We start from the raw sequence: 17,603 nt of genomic DNA on the forward strand, positions 1-17,603 counted from the left end.
TGAATGGCAGGAAAAAGAACAGAACTACCGATATCTTACGGGGTGCACGCCTGAGTTCGAAGGATATTAACTGCCAGAGAATAAGCCGGAATCCGCGGAATAATTCGCAAAAAAAACCCTTTTTTACGAATATGAAATTTTGTTGTTTTTGTCTTTTTACATAAAAAACATATTTTCCGACGTTATGGAATTTATTTTCCGTTATCAAGGCTTACTATACTAAAATATGAGAGGGATAATGAACACAAAAGCTGATCATGAATTAAAAATTAATTTTAGAATGCAAAAACATCCAATAAAATATTCTAACAAATTGATTGCACTTTCATTCATTACACCAGTCATATTTTCATATAGCAAGCCATGAAAATAGAAAATGAAATTCCAGAACAACGGAAAATTTGTATATATTTTACTTATAAGGGCTAATACCTCAAGATTTCTCATTTATAAGAACTAAAACAAGAAAAAAATGACAAAATAATTGAGAAAACCTCAATAACATTCGGAAAACTATGGAAAAAATATACTAATTTTATCAAATTCCATAAGGCAGATAAGCACCGTGTTACCCACGCATGAGCTCCAACAGGCAACAAAGTAGCCAAGGAAACCCAAACAATCTAGCACCAAATGCTAACTTCAAACCTAAAAATCGAAAGCAGGCATTTTATTCATTTCTAACAGCAAGTACAGCTACAGAAAAACTAACGGAAAAAATTAATTTAAAAATGTATTTATTTTTTTTGTATTCACCACCGCACTTGCTTCAGTTTACCAATATAAAGGCTAATACAAAACTTGCCTGCGAATTTTTAAAATACGTATAGGCTATATTTATTCCAAACATTTTTATCGAATGAAATTCAATCAGGAAAAGAGTATTTTTATTAATAATGTGGTGTAATTATTCATGAAAAATGCCAAGGTTCCATATAAAAATTGGTAATGTTGATGTTTAAGTCATCTAATTAAGTTGACCATCGTGTTGCAACGCCTTGTATTACTTCGTACATTGTCCTGAAGACTGAAAATATTCAAATTCCGAAACGCACAGCACAGCATACATTTCCTATCATTCAAATGACATATTCTTGATAATCTGGTCATTCGTACGTCCAAAATTTCAAGTCAATAGGCTCACTTGCAAAGAATTCGGAGGATACAGTTGATTTTCAATGCCCGGACTAGTACGGCCTACCGTTTCCATTACTTTCCGAACGTTACACTGTCAGTAAAGTGCCACTTTAACCCCACTTAAACCTCGCACGGGGGCTATCTCCTTAGTAACAGTCTTGCAATCAGAAGAGTAAACAAATGGGAGAGGCCTTTGAGTGCTTTTTTTATGAGGTACAGGTAATCAACCCTCCTGTCCTTGTTTTTTTTCAACATCCGCTACGATGCACACGTCACGCCTAATTATGAAAAAATAAAATGTCTGAAATTGCATTTATGCCGAGATAAACTCAATGCGTGTTCAAGGTCTTGAAATCCATAAACTTTTACCTATTTTTATGAAAGTTTTATGCATAGATACAGGAAAAAGATATACCTGTGTCACTGAGTTATTCGTATTACCTAAAATCCATGCCTTATTACTGGACCAATCTTCCCTAACTTCCTCCTGCAAGTAATGAAATTGCTTACCCGTAAATTTTAGAATCCCTACCACAATTTCGACGTTCAACAGAAACATGAGTCGATAAGAAATGTAGTGAAACGTCGGGAAGCACGTACCTCCTGACCCGAGAAGAATACATCCAATTTACCTCATTTTAACGATTAATTTTTATCGTTTTCCTGAGGTATACGATATCCCACTCGAATGGGAATCTCTGTCAGACCGTAGACTGAAAACTAGACTAAATCACAAATGAAAAAACGACTTCGTTTTCTTCCACTAATTTATTTTGACGGTACGACATGTTTCGTTTTTTCATTTGTGAACTTCAACTTCCACAAAGTTGAGCCTGACACCATTGAACGTACTAGACTAAATCTATTATTTTAATTCAATAGCAATTTATTATCCGACTAAGTTCGACATGTCTAACGAACGCCCACATACTACGGTAGATCAGATCATGAAAATGAAATAAAAGAGAGAGAGAAAGTAGAACAGGCAGATTCAGAATGTCTTTTTTTCACGGTCAATAAGAGATTATAACGGCAGCGTTATAGCTGACAAATATGTTAGACGAATAAAATAAAATTACTTTGCTCCATTCCACACTTTATTTTAAATAGCACGACCCGGGTTTGGCATCTCATGCTATCATCAGCCTGATGATATTTAAAATAAAGTATGGAATAGAACAAAGTTATTTTATTCTATGATGAAGCAGTTCCACAAAGTAACGCCTGAAACCGTGTCTTATGTTAAAATATACTAGATGACTTGTAGTGTAGCCTACTGACTAATGCATGACTTAATGCATATTTATGAATGTTCGTAGTATTTCTTATAGCTTGATTGGCATGTTCTATCTTCATAGGCAGGTTGCCTTCTTAAGTAGTTTGCATTTGCATGAATGTGGAAGTAATTATGTCAGTATGCGTAACATTTTATGACCGTGGGCTGTGGGAATCCTCTCGCATGGCGTTGATTGGTTACCCCTTGACAAACACCCTATAGGTGGCTTGCAAAATATTATGTAAAAGTAGTAGTTGTAGCTGTTTTTTAATGTCCAAAGCACCCGAAACGCTGGCACAGGATAAATATTCTATTATTCAAATAGCCGATCCTTGATATTCATCTCATAAGTGTGTCCAAAAGTTTTAGTCAAGTGGTTCTCTTTAAAATAATTCGGGGCTCACACATGAATTTCAGCTTCAATGTCTGGAATAACACAACCGACCGTTTCCATTACTTTCCGAACGTTACACCGTAAGTAAAGTGCCTCTTTAACCCCACTTAAAACTCGCCAGGGGGGGACTATCTCCCTAGTAACAGGCTGGTAATAAAAGAGTAAACAAATGAGAAGGGCGAAGGAAAGTGGTTTTTTCATGGGGGACAGAAGACAACCCCTCCCGCCCGCATTTTGTTTTCGACGTCCGCTACGATGCACACGTCACGTCGTATTATGAAAAAAAAATTCAAATGGCTGAAATTGGATTTAAGCCGAAAACTGCAAAAGGCTTTATGCTTGTTAGACGTCCTGAAATTCAAAAACTCCACCAATTTGTATGAAAATTTTATACGTAACATAGATATAGGAAAAATATATACTCGTGTCACCGAGTTATTCTTTGTGCCTTAATTCCATAACTTATATCTTCAGCAATCTTACCTAATTTCCTCCTGCAATAAATGGATTTCTTAACCCATAAATTTCAAGACCTTCTCCACACTTTCGATATTCATGAGAAGCATGACGACAATTGTAGCAAAATGTCGGAGAACATGTGCCATCTGACCCGAGAAGAATACACCCAATATACCTCATTTTAACAATTGATTTCAATAGGGTAGTTTCCTTCATTAAAGAAAACGAAATGCATTGATTGCTATTCGTTTCCCACCATTAGGGTTTTCATAACATACCAATTATTTGGTTTTATAAATCCCAGTTCAGACGAATGGCAATGGTCAATTTTATCCTCATTTGAAAAAGGCCAGATTGGCGCCCATGCGATGCCACTCCACGTGACGTCACAGGGACCTAGTTTCCATACGAGTGGATAGGAGTTTTACATTGTCTGAGATTACCAATGCATGCATAAGGCACAGAGCTAAGGGAAACATCTCATAATAATCACCCATTAAAATTGCCTAAGTTCGGAAAGTTTCCTTCGTTTGATAAGGAATTATTTAAGCCAAGCGCTACCTGCTAGGAGGGTACTCCGCTACCTGCCAGCAGCCTGCGTCGTATCAGCGCTCAAGCCTCGCCTCAAGGTCATCTCAAAGGGCGGCAGCGGGAACCAGACATACGTCACACGGACCTTTCCCATCATTCATATTTAGCCGTCGCGTTTTCGCGCGCTTGAAAATTTTCACTTTTCGTTTAATCGCGAAAAATAGATGTCGTAATTCAAAATACTAAGAGCGTGAAATGCGTACTCCAGGTTTAATAATCTTTCGATTTAGGCAGTAAAAAAATAATAGAAAACCACCCTATTGTTAAATTCCCAAGTATGGCATTGGAGTACCACCTGAAGACTCCAATACCCCACTAGGATAGGAATCCCTGTCAGAGCGTAGACCTAAAACCAGACTAAACCTACCGTATAAATTCAAGAGCACTTAATTTTCCGATGTAGTTAAACAATCTTAGGAACTCCCACACACAATGGAAGGTCAGATCATAAAAATAAATAAGAGGGACTGTTGAACAGATTCAGAATTCCGTTTTTTCCACGATCGATAAGAGACTATAAAGGTTGCGTTAGGACTTGTTAATAGGGTAGTTTACTTATATTGTAGCCTACCAACTTATTTATTCCTTACTGCATATTTCTGTATTTTTCTATTATTAATCACAGTATATTTTGATTGTTCTATATGCATTGACAAATTGCCTTAATATATAATTGGCCAGTTTTGCTTTTGCATGAATGTGGAATCATATTTTGTTTGTAAGCATAACATTTTTATGATCGTGTGGTGTGCATGTGGAAATCCTCTTGTGTGCTGGTGATTCATCACCCCCTGCCAAATACCATAGAGGTGGCTCGCAGAGTATTATATAGATAAAGCAGATGTATATGAATACTTGCGTATAAAATCGTTTCAGGCTTGATTTGGTGGAAGTTCGATACACCCATGATAAATAACACAAATGGTTGTTTTCACACTTTACTTCAAAACTCAACTACCGATCATGGTTCCAATGTATTATGCAATTTTCTTTCAATTTCCCTTTTTTTCAATTGCCATTTGTAGTTTTTATCATGTATTTATACCTTGGTATACACGCCTCATATGAACAAATCATTCATAGTAACCGCCTCACAAATATGGAACTCTCTCCCAGCCCAAATAAGAAGCAGTACAAATATCAATAGGTTCAAACACAGCACATATGGGTTTCTGAAGAATGCCTCCTTATCCCCAAGTTAAATTTCTTTTGTTTATATTCACTTTCTTATGTTCATATTTCTTGTTTATATTCACTTTCTTATGTTCATATTTCTTGTTTATATTCACTTTCTTATGCTCATATTTCTTGTTTATATTCACTTTCTTATGTTCATATCTCTTGTTCATATTTCTTTTGTTTGTCACCTTAAATTTTGTAATTAGTGTGTTATATCGAAGTGCGATTATTTATTATTATTTTTTTTTGTCGAAAATATTGTATTGTTTCTTTCATGTACTAGGCGATATGCACTGTTCACATTTGACTGTATATGTATATATATTTATTTACTTTTACTTTTATTTATCTATCTCAATATGAAATGTAGAAAGATGTAGGTACTTATATTTTCTCATGGGCCCCAGTGCCTACGAAAATAAACGATATTATTATTATTATTATTTATGAATACCCGTTTTTTAATATCTACACCACCCAATTAGATAAGATTCACAGCCAGGCAGAAGACACCGCATGAGATATCTCAAGGGAAAGAAAACGCGTCTCATTTTACCTAAGTTAGCAGGGAGGTGCGTGTTGCTGACACCACGGCGCCCCCAGTGAGCGTCTATTGATTCACCACTGGCGCCTCGCCAACGCACCCTCTCCCGCTAGCACCATTCTCGCATACGAGGAGGCAAATGTGCGAGTTGGCATACAAATATGCGCATCAATGCTATCATCTGGAAGCTCCATTCCCGGACCACTCAAATATATTTACGGAAGAGGCTCTTTACATTGTTCCGTTGCTATGCTTTCCGCCATTTGTTTAACCCTTAATCGGTGACGTTCGGTCTAAGAGACCACTGCATTTCTAAAATTATGAATATTTTCACAATTGCTAAACTAAATTTGATTAGCGGTCTTTGAGACCTCACGTCACTAAATTAAAAAAAAAAACTGATTAACGTAATGCTGGTGGAAATGATTCAAAAAGTTGTTAAAAACAATTCTTAGTGATTTATCAATAATGACAATAATTATTAATTTCTAAGAAAGCAGTTTTAGTTGCATAACTTGAATAATTGAGTACTTCATTTAAAAAAGTACGATAATAATAACTCAATTGTTTTTTATATCAGTTTTTTTATCCTGTTTCAATTAACAACTTTTATTGAAAAATTGGTTCATATTCGGTGTGCATAATATTAAATACAAGTTTTATAATAGTCAATCAGTCAAGGAAACATTAAAATAAGCAATTAAAATGACTTTGCAACGTTTTATGAATTTTTGTTTTATTGCGGTCTCCCAGACCGCACGTCACTGGTATTGGAACAAGGATTGCACGTCACTGGTTAAGGGTTAAGGATGGGAATTTTTTCGGAGATACAACTGTTCTACAACAATATCCAGGACAGAGGACGGCGGGAAGACACAGTTTAAATCTATATAGTACCTCGCAAGCCGCCTCAAGGTGGCGCGTGGCGGGGAATGTTAAGACACTAGCCGTAAACAACAGAAAAGAAAATGCTGCAACGAAGTTCCGCCAAACATTTGTGAAAGTCCTTTAGTGTTCGGGGAAAAAATGCTGGCCTCGATGGCAGCGGGATAAAGTTCTTGTCCTCCAAACAAGAGGTCCCGAGTTTGAGTCCTGAATGGGTTGTCCCTCCCCAGTGCATGGTTGTTCGTTAACGCGTAAATGTTATCTTGTTGAAAACCCCCATGTAAAAGGCCAATATGAGCTGTTTTCGGTGGTAAGGGTACAAATAATTAAATAAAGCCAATTCCCATATCTATAGCGTGTGAGAGTAATAAAGGATTTTCATCTACATCTACATACTACTCCGCAAGCCGCCTAAAAGACGTGTGGCAGGGGGTGTTAGGATACCAGCCATTTGCACATAAAAAGGAAAACCTCAAACGAATTTACTACTGGCATTTATTAGAGTCCTTTATGCCCCGCGGGAAAAACGAATTCCTATATCTGTCCGTTCGGCAAAATGTCTCCCTTAATTTATCGTTTGTGTCGGACCTGGAAATATAGCGGGGTTCTAATATTATGTTCTGCGTTTCGCTCTTAAAGATGTCTATTCTCAATTGCTCAAGCAATCTAACACTAGCGTGAAGCCTCCGAGTCTCTAGCGGCTCTCAGCCCAATTCGTTTAAAATCTGGGTAAAAATGTCTGCACGCCAGCATTATTTTTTTGACGAATCGCAGAAGCTTACTTTATAACTTTATTCAATCTATGGGTTAACTCTTTCTCAGTCAGATCCCATTTGCTCTCTGCATATTGTGTGCCTAAGCGATTGCGAAATGGCACCTCTTTTTTCCTTTTTCACACAAATCTGTCCACAACACGCTTCACGAATCCTAGGTTTCTTCAGGGCTCCCGCACAAATACTTCTATTATAATTTAATCCCCACGATAGGTTCGCAGTTATCATAACTTCTGGATACTTCACTTCATCTGTCGCCTTTATGTTGACACTATCCACAGCATACACGTGACGATGATTCGTCGACCTACGCAAGGAATGTCCCGCCGTTCATTTGCCCATTTTAAGTTCTAGTCCCCATTCTTAGCTCTACACATGAAAAATCAAGTGGGAACCAAAACTTTAATGCTTGATTATAGACCATAAGCGTATGATTTTAATGCTAATACGCACTATATCTCAGTCATTTAAGAAAGGCTTTTTCTCCGCCACAAGATCAAAAGATTAGATGAAAGAGAATATTACGCGGAAACATTCGAGTGGGCAATGGCATCACCAGCATCCAAAGCCTAGATGATTTTGCGAAATTCTTCCAACGAAACATCGGCATCCATTATGGAGACCCTAACCGGGTTTGAAAAAATAAGAATTCACGCAGATATTTGAACCCGTCCATCTGGGTGGGAATTCAACGCTATAGAAATTAGAACCACCGAATTCGCATCCCAGGAAAGCCTTCACAGCGATAGCAAGTCGTTCGTTTTATTGTCGTTTATTGAGCTGTTTATCCACGTCTTTTTATAACGACAATGATCCAATAGCCCATTTTTTACAAACGGCAAATCCTCAAAAAAATACTCGTCGAGGTCGTTCCACCAAAGTTTCCACAAGAAAAGGAACCTGCCCGGTCAAAGGGAATGTGGGAAAAAGTTTTCCCACATTGTGCACTCAGTTCATCCTCCAATTCTTCCACTGCCATACTGTCCGGGAACTCACACGCGATTAGTTAAAAGTTGCAGAAACAGAGATCGTAACATAGATTCTCCACGGATTAGGCTGCAAGCTGCCAGGGAAAGAACAGAAGTTGTGTGCTTGGCATGGATGGCTTGAGCAACAGATATCTTTCAATGCGAGACGGAGAACATTATATTAGAGCCCTATTATATTTCCAGGTCCGACAGAAACGTTAAAATGAGAGAGATTTTTTGTTGAACGGATGGGAATAGGAATTTACCCCGAACAATAAAGGACTGTAATAAATGCTATTTGGAACGTTTCCTTGTCGACGTTTAACTTTTTATTGTTAGCGGCTGGTGATGTAACACCACCCGCCACATATGGAGTCAACTTGAGGGGTATTATGTAGCCACCAAAAGAAACCAAATCCTTACACCTTGAATCTATACATATTGAATAAAAGTTATCTCATCCGTGCGTTGTTTATTCCTACGCTTCTATAACAAAAATTCCTCAAGTTAATTTTTTATAAGCAGTAAATCCTCAAAATCCACCAAGGGATGATATTTTCCAACCACCAGAAAAACCCCTAAACAAAAATATAATCTGAGATTTCAGGCGAGATGGAGTGGAAACGTGACATAATGAAGAAGCAGGAGCAATTTCCACAATTTTAAATTTATTGGTACTACCGGTTTCGCTTCACAGCATCATCAGATACCTAGGTAGGCGCTAGAAACTCGAATGCTAAGAGCTGGAGTTAGATTTCTTGCTATATTAAGAATAGATGTATTTCATGGTGACACGGGAAAAATCATCTTAAAACCGCCAATATTTATTTTTTATAACCACCAAATCCTCAAAATCCGTCGAGGGATGATGTTTTCCAGCCAAGATGCCACCAGGAAAAAAGACTTCGCGAATTTATGGGGAGGGAAAAAGCGTTCTCCCCTTACTGCTCCCTCCAATGCTCCCATTGCGATGCCGTCTGCGAAGGAAGGAACACAGACGCACCCTTAGACAGGGTCTGCAAGCGAAGAGGGATGTTATAAGGGGGCGCCAGACCCTTCTTCGGATCACCCTCTTGGAGGCGTTCAGTGGGGGTTAGGATTCGATTTATAAGGAGGGACAGGGGGTGTAGGGTTTTTCTCTTCCCCTCTTCTTTGCCCTTTCTAACTGTAAGGAGAGGCCCTTCCACTCAATAAACGCACCCTCCCCTTGATGGGCAAACCTTTTCCAGCACCCCTCCATGGTGGAAAGAGAGGGTGTCCTTCCCCGCGTGTTAAGGGTTGGTTGGTCTCCACTCCTGAGGACAGTCACTGGGAATCCCGACTTGTTTTTCTCAGTCTTCTTTCCGGGGATGATGAGTAAGGATATGTCTTGCCACGAAAGAGAAGGCACGGTTAGCTGGAGGATTTCGTCACTATAACATATACTAAACTGGGGGATTCCCATGAAGAATATTCGCCGATCTTTTTTCATGTTTTTTGCTTTCCAGCGGGCAACATGGATGAAAATCTCTCTGGCGCCCCATCGATTCGGGTTGCGTCTCATCACATCAGTAGAGTCGTTGAAAAATCGTTACGATAGCCTAATTAGAATAAGTGACCCGTTAGATAAACTAGAATGGGAATCTCTGCCAGACAGTAGATTGAAAATTAGACTAAACCTTTTAGATAAATTCAAGAACAGTGTCATATCTGACGAAATTAACAATATCTTACGAACGCCAGCATACTGCGATGGATCAGATTATGCAAATAAAATAAGAGAGGTAGACTGTAGAACAGACAGAATCAGAATGCCTTTTTTTCCACGATCAATAAGAGATTATTACGTCAGCGATAGAACTCATAAATAGATTGCATGAATTGTAGTGTAGCCTACTACCCTCTGTAAAACTTAATGAATGTTTCTGAATTTTATTATTATATCTAACAGCATGTGGTGGTATAATTTGTTAGTATGCGTAACGTTTTTTCGACCATGTGGCGTGCATGTGGGAATCCAATTGCATGCTGCATGATAGTGATTGATCACCCCCTGCCAAACACCCTAGAGGTGGCTCGCAGGGTATTATGTAGATGTAGAGTTATAGTTCATTTTATCTTTTAGAGATTAACGTACACTGAGAATGTCTCGCAATAGTACTAAACACAAACGAACAGAGTAAGACCCATTTACATCTACGTAATACCTCTAGGATGTTTAGCAGGGGGTGATCAATCACCGGCATGCAGCATGCAAGAGGATTCCCACATGCACACCGCAAAGGTCATAAAAATCTTACGCATGCAAACAAAATTTACCTCCACTTTCACGTAAAGGCAAAACTTGCCAACTGCTCGTGAATGCAATCTGCCTATGAAGCCTAAACATGGTGTTAGAAATATTAAGAAAATTCAGAAACATGCATTAAGGAATACATTAGTTAGTAGGCTACAATACAATTCAATTAATGTATTAGTAAATCCCACCGCTGCCATTATAGTCTCTCATTGATCGTGGACAAAAACTACATTCTGAATCTGTTCTGCGGTCTATCTCTCTTAATTCATTTCTATGATCTGATCTACCGTAATATGTTGACCGATGGGCATGAAATGAGGATCGGGCATGTGCACAAAAAGTACTTTTTGTAGAGACTTGATCTGTCTCAGGACCGTGTCCGTTGGAGACTAGTTTCAGCCTCTTAGAGATCTCCGAGACTTAAGTCCTGGAAATTGATCTCAACAATGTGTTCTTGGAAAGAAAATTACTGAAATTCCGCCGCTACCATCGAGACCAGTCTCAGAATAATGAAATTGTGTCGAATGTGGTAATGCGAATTTTCAATTGAAGGAGAAAATAGCGTGAAAACTTGGAACGCGCAGTGTCGAAGTCATTTATTTTAATGCGCTTCACGAACGTGTTTTGTTAATCCTAACCGTTAATCGTGGAAGGAGACACCTGAGCATGAAACATAACTTGGATATAATGGAAAATTAACCATTTCTAACCCAGAGCTGTTTCTGGGAGAAATCAATTCTCAAGATTTTTCATTTTGAAAACTTGAAATTTTTACGCTCAATGATAATTATCCTGGCAGCTAAATATTTCGTCATTAAAATTTACATTACAAAATAATATTTAGCTTATTGTTAGATATCTCCTAAATAGAGCTGAAAGTTTAAGTTTTTTTGATGTTGCTTAGAAGCGACATTGGGTTATAAAGGGTTAAGAAATAAACTACGGAAAAGACATCGCAAGAGGCGAAGAAAAATCTTAACACAATTTAAATACCTTGTATGCGGCGGTTTGCAGTCGTATTTCAGGTGCTCCGGTGAAAGTTCCCATTGGTACTTCCATTAAGACTCGGCCTGAATGGATTTTTTCATGTTTTTCGACGAGTATGGTGATCTTTAGAAATTGGCAGTGAAGTTTATCCGAGAGGGAGGTAATGATCACGTAAATGTACGAAGCTTCTCGTCGCGTCTAGTTTCTCTTGATAAAGTATAATTCCATGTTGTGATTGATCACTGGATTCTATCATTTCTTCATCCCTTTATTCGACGTATGGGTAATTCGTAGAGATTTTTGAACCAATTTTCACTTATCATTAGGAACTAATTTTTTGTGAGCAGCAAAAATGTAGGCCGGTTGAATAGTACTACATAGTACGAGATTCCAATTCATATTAGAGAATTATTTTTTTCCTTATCTTGGCCTCGTTTAATTCATGTTAAAATATTTCTTGGAGTGTAGGTCAACGTATGTTATGCTAAAAAGTTATAGATAACGTTTCTGTTTATTTTAAATCATCATCAGGGCGTAACTTTGTACATATTTAAGAAATATTTAATAACTTTTTTGCATAACATACGTTGACCTACACTCCAAGAAATATTTTAACATATATATCAGAGTCCAAACTAATATAATAAATTCATGGTTAAATAAAAACACAGTACTATTCCACAAGACAATAAGGTTGTGGAATAGTACTGTGTTTTTATTTAACCATGAATATCTCATCGTTCCACCAAGTAACGCCTAAATCTGTTGATTTTAATATAATAAAGATGATGAAAAAGCCCATTGTTTGCTTTGGAAAATTGAGCTTTTCAAACTCTGGGTTCTTGCTTTATTTGCAGACTCCTATGCTCACTTAGCTTCATATAAGGTACTTGCTTTTTTCACGGATTTTGTATCTCCTTGGATCTTTATGGGAAACCGCGGGCGACAATGGAAAAGAAGAATCGATCCTACTCAATCTATTTTACGGCCACTGTCGGCTCTGGCCGCGAAGTGGATTCGCCTTCGCAATTTCATTTTACGGGAGGCTATTCACGAGTATCGCGCTGTTGAAATCATCGTCCATCTTCGTTTTGCTGGCAGACTCTTTAAACGAAGTGGATTACATCATTGCAAAAACGACGTTTCCACTCAATATACCGTGAGCATTATCAGAATTGTATTTAAAGAGGAATAAAAAGGTCATTTCAGTGATACTTATGAAAGTGAAATTTAATCTATTTACGATTTGTATACCGTTACTTTTCCCTGTTCTGTGACTGGTAAAAGATAAGGAATCTGTAACACGGCACACTATAGAGATGCCACGGTATTAATGTTATTATTATTGCTATCAACATCATCATCAGTATCACCATTACTATTTTAATTATCATCAAGGGTAGATCCAGGATTTTTTCTGGGGGGGATCAAATGTCTGACAGGATTAAAAACAAGATACAACAATTACTGTACGAAATATTCTCTTTATCATAACATGAGAGTTATTAATATGAAATTAAATGATTGAGGTTCCGTAATATAAGAAATATTACTACATGTAAATTGAAATTTGTAACTTAACTTATTATTGTGCTAATGCTTAAGTTAACTGATTATTGTGCTGATGCTAAAGTAAATAAAATCAGATGTATATATGAGTTCATACGTTTGTCGTGCTGTTAATTATATATACATATGTATTTTTTTGTTCTACTTCGTCATATATATTTAGTCGCATTCTGTGAAATCGATGTATTATGTAGATCTACTTATTCTTGTAATATGTCCGACTCTATTATATTTATAACCATATATGTTACTAAGGGACAAACATGTCCCGGAATAATAAATTTCATTTTCCATTCTATTCTAATACACAAAACAAAACGAACGTCATGATAACTTCAAAAAAATCTTGTCTATCAGCTAAGCGTCTGGGGTGGAAGTGCCCCCGTGCCCTCCCCCTAAATCCGCATATGACTATCATCATCGTTATTATTAAAGTATTCTACCGATTAAGGTAGGTTTCCATGGAGTATTTAAGAATAATTCTGGTAGTCTTCCCTCCCTGAGTGGACTTTCTTCTTCAATTCACCATGAGGCCTACTCCCTTTCATTCTATCAATAAATCCCATTCTCATCCTTCCTCTCCCTCGTTCACCCAACATACTACCCACCAACACTGTTTTCGAAATCCCCTTCCCGCTCAGCACTCGCTCCATACATTGCTTGTATAAATTTTAACGAGTTCAAAAACGGATCAAACAGAGCTTGGATTCATAATTCATCACCATTACGTTCTGATTATGATACTTACCATGCTTTACATGAATTAAATTTTATCAAGGGACTAATTAGAAGCTATAAAATTATTTTTTTTAATTTTATTGTACGATGCATCGTCGTGCTGTGATGATTAGCGACTCCAAATTGCAGGCTCAAATTCTGCAGCCGCAATAAAATTATTTTCGAATTCCACGAAAAAAATAATTCAAAAAATATTTTTCTGGGAATATTGGGGGGCGACAAGCTACCTTTCGTATCGTATCAGCGCTCAAGCCTCGCCCCATGGTCACCTCACACGCCGACAGCTGGAACCAGAAATACGTCACGCGGACTTTTCCCATCATTCCTACTTAGCCGCCGCGTTTTCGCGCGCTTGAAATTTTTCACCTTTCGTTTAGTCGCGAAAAATAGATATCGTCATTTAAAAATCTAAAAGTGTGAAATTCGTACTCCGGTAGTAATAATTTCGATTTGGGCAATAAAAAAATAAAAGGAAACCACCCTATTCAAAAAGTGAAAACTCAGGCAATGGCCTGGAGTTTCATGAAGCCTGAATCACACCATTGTTTTTTTTTTCGTCCCATCCGAGTCGTAGCCTCGGCGATCGCTCCGATAATGGCGGAAACATGAACGTTTCACGCAATCACACACGACCGCTAACAGCGACTGTAACGCCACCTATGTTATGTATGTTACACGAGTTGGGATGGGAATCTTTACAGGAGCGTAGATCGAAGTATAGGCTTAACTTACTTAGGAAATTCGGAGAGATTATTTTCTCAGACGACGTGAATCATATCCTTCGTTTGCCATCGTACTATAGTAGACGCGATCATGAGAATAAAATAAAAGAAATAGACTGCAAAACAGAGATTTAAAATGTCATTCTTCCCTCGTACTATTAAGGATAGCAACGTTGTCTCAATTGATAGGATCAATGGCGTCGCTCGCTAGGATCACTCATTGCATGTATCTCATAGTTCTAACCTTGCATGTATTTGCTCTAGGAATTACTAGCCGTTAGAAATTTTTTTATGAATAAGCATGTATATTTTGCTAGTGTGCGTAATATTTCTATGACCGTGCGGTGTGCATGTGGCGGTCCTCTTGCATGCTGCATGTTGGTGATTTGTCACCCCCTTCCAAACACCCTAAAGGTGGCTTGCAGGGTATTATGTAGATTTAGATGTATGGCTATTAATTGAACCACAGTTTTCAATATGGAGAGTGACCGAGTAAGCGATGGATAAAGGGACGCTGGGAATGACCGTGTGATTCTGAAAATGATGGGTCGACCGATCAATTCTTTGGTCCATGAAAACCTATCGCTTGAGCTATCACTCTGAGGGACGGAACACAATTATCGAGTAACTTAACGTTAATGGAACTCTAAGGCATTGGCTAAGAGTTCCATTATTGATCCAAATACCGTATTACTCTGACACCGGCGAAAGCCATGGAAGACACCGACCGGTCACGTTGAATGAGGGGCTATATCGTCTAGAGTGGCTAATTTGGTAGTTTCCAGTCTCCTTCCATGTCTAAACATTCCAACCAATTCCGTGGACTTCACTCTCGTCCGACTTTATGGCAACAGATACTGGATCAATCCCCTGAATCTTCGCCACCATTGCCATTTGCAAATGAAACTGCTTTCTCTCGCCTGTCGAGTCAGTAAAGCCTGAATCACACGATCATTTTTTTTTCGTCGCGAAAGTGATCACTGATAATTTTTTCTGAATCACACGGTCACTCCCGCCGTCGGTTTTCGCATCATTTCCGATATCACAGCTCGTTGTCATGGGACCCGCATCACGAAGATATATAGCGTGTTTGTTCATCTATGTCGTTCCCACAATTGTCAAACGCTGCGCTGCAATCACACTATACGGTCATGCGTTCCGATTGGCTGGTATGGGGTTTTATGGACGGTTTCAGCGACGTAAAAAGCGACCGGACGAGTGATGAAAATAGCGATGGGAATCCTCATCGCGATCGTGATCGCTAAAAACAACTGCCGGCGACGATCATTTTGCCAGTGATCACTCAAGTGATCGCGATAGTTATCACTTTCGCGACGAAAAAAAATAATCGTGTGATTCAGGCTTAAGGGTAGCCTGTCGCTTATAAAGTATGCATAAAGAAATGGTTGCTAGGTAAATAAATATTTTTGTTTGAATGAAATAGTGACTCATATTCTGAATGTGTTTTAATGCACATAATTGCATTATGTGTCCATAAATATATTATATTCTCTAGTTTGAGCTGTAATATTTATATTACAATGTCTTAAAAAAGGAAAGAGGAGTTACTTTACGTCAAACTGTGTTTACTTTAGCCTCATAAGTTCCAGAATACGTGTGGACCATAAAGTCATTTTTTACCACTATATTCGGTTTTTAAAAGAAATGAAAAACATTTTCCTACCTTAGCTCGGCAGAGTTTACGGCCGAGCAAAACTGTTGATAGTATATCTGAAATAATAGAATTTTTGAAAAGGATACGTATATCTGATCCCTGTCGTACCGCACTTGCAAGTTCTTGTTAATCCCCATCTCGTCGATGTCCGATATAACGGTCATGTCCGGAACTCCATCTTCTGGGCGACATCCTGAAATGATATCAAACATAATCAGGTAAGTGCTACATGAACCTGGGAGATATGAACTCAAATGAAAACAACATGATTACAAGGACATCTGATAGGCTTTTGATAGAAAATTTACCATTAAATAATGTTTTCTCTCTTATCCACCATGTCTTTGAGATATGCTGACAAAATTATTTATTTGTTAGAGAGGCATCATAAGTAATGTATTGAACACGCCACATTTATAGGATATAATGAGAAAAATGCAAAACATATTTACAAATAAATACTCGTATAAATAAGTCTTCAATTTTATAGAGATATTTATCAAGGAGAAAGTTACATAATAGTTTTTGAAGGCATTCAAATTCGTCCCTTTTTTTAATATGCCATGGGATTAAATGTTAAATTTTTATCCCATTAACTTTGGGACCTCGGGAAAACAATTTAAAATTAAGTTGCATAGCACGCAAATCCTCAGATCTCCCGATTTATTGTTTGCGGAGGTTATCATTTCTATAAAATATAGATGTATTGGATCTAACATACTGTACAATATTATAAACATAAATGGACGGCGCAGTGAGGAGATCCAGATTTTTAAACAATGGCTGGCAGTGTATTACATATTTCTCAATAAACGTATGCATACATAAATTCCTCGCCTCGTCTGGAGAAATTCATATATTCATAAAGACTTTTTTATAGGCCTACTACATTCATTTATAATGAAGGACCCGAGAGAGAGAAAATTTTTCAAAATATTTTTTTAATCGCATTCATGTGTTACCACAAAATTTAATTTTTTTGTATAAAATAAATTTGTCAAAATTTTGCAATAAAAGTTGCGGTTGATTCTGAGATGATTTTTTCTGGAAATTTTACAAAAATATTTAAAACGTGAAAAGTTAACAACAGCAGGAATTGACTTAAAATCAATTTATTTTATATTGCATGTAAAGTCTCACTTTTAGAATGAGAATTACATTTCTCTACAAACTAGGTTGGGATATATACATGGATAACTATTATTAATGCCACGTAATCTTGGTGTTTTTGCCAATGTGAAAAAACTGAAATATGCATAATTCGCGAAATACTTATGTAATGGCAGTCCAGGGGTATTTATGTAGAGGAGCATACATGCAGGCAAATAAATTTTGCTCAAAATCTGAGATTCTAAAGATCAAACGTTTTTTGACCTGATGTGGAATGGCTAACTTACTTAATACTTAATAATAATTCAATAACTGGAG

General features: G+C 37.5%; 1 protein-coding gene across 2 annotated transcripts in view; it reads right to left on the reverse strand.

The window, feature by feature from the left end:
- LOC124167585 (myosin-I heavy chain) overlaps positions 1–17,603 on the reverse strand; it is a 506,524-nt gene that overhangs the window by 355,515 nt on the left and 133,406 nt on the right. For both annotated transcript variants that reach the window (XM_046545559.1, XM_046545558.1), the window contains exon 2: positions 16,262–16,368. In XM_046545559.1, the coding sequence (XP_046401515.1) occupies positions 16,262–16,368 (107 nt within the window). The remainder of the gene's footprint in view (positions 1–16,261; positions 16,369–17,603) is intronic.

The sequence above is a fragment of the Ischnura elegans genome, chromosome 11 (genome assembly GCF_921293095.1).
Source record: "Ischnura elegans chromosome 11, ioIscEleg1.1, whole genome shotgun sequence".
Lineage (NCBI taxonomy): Eukaryota > Metazoa > Arthropoda > Insecta > Odonata > Coenagrionidae > Ischnura > Ischnura elegans.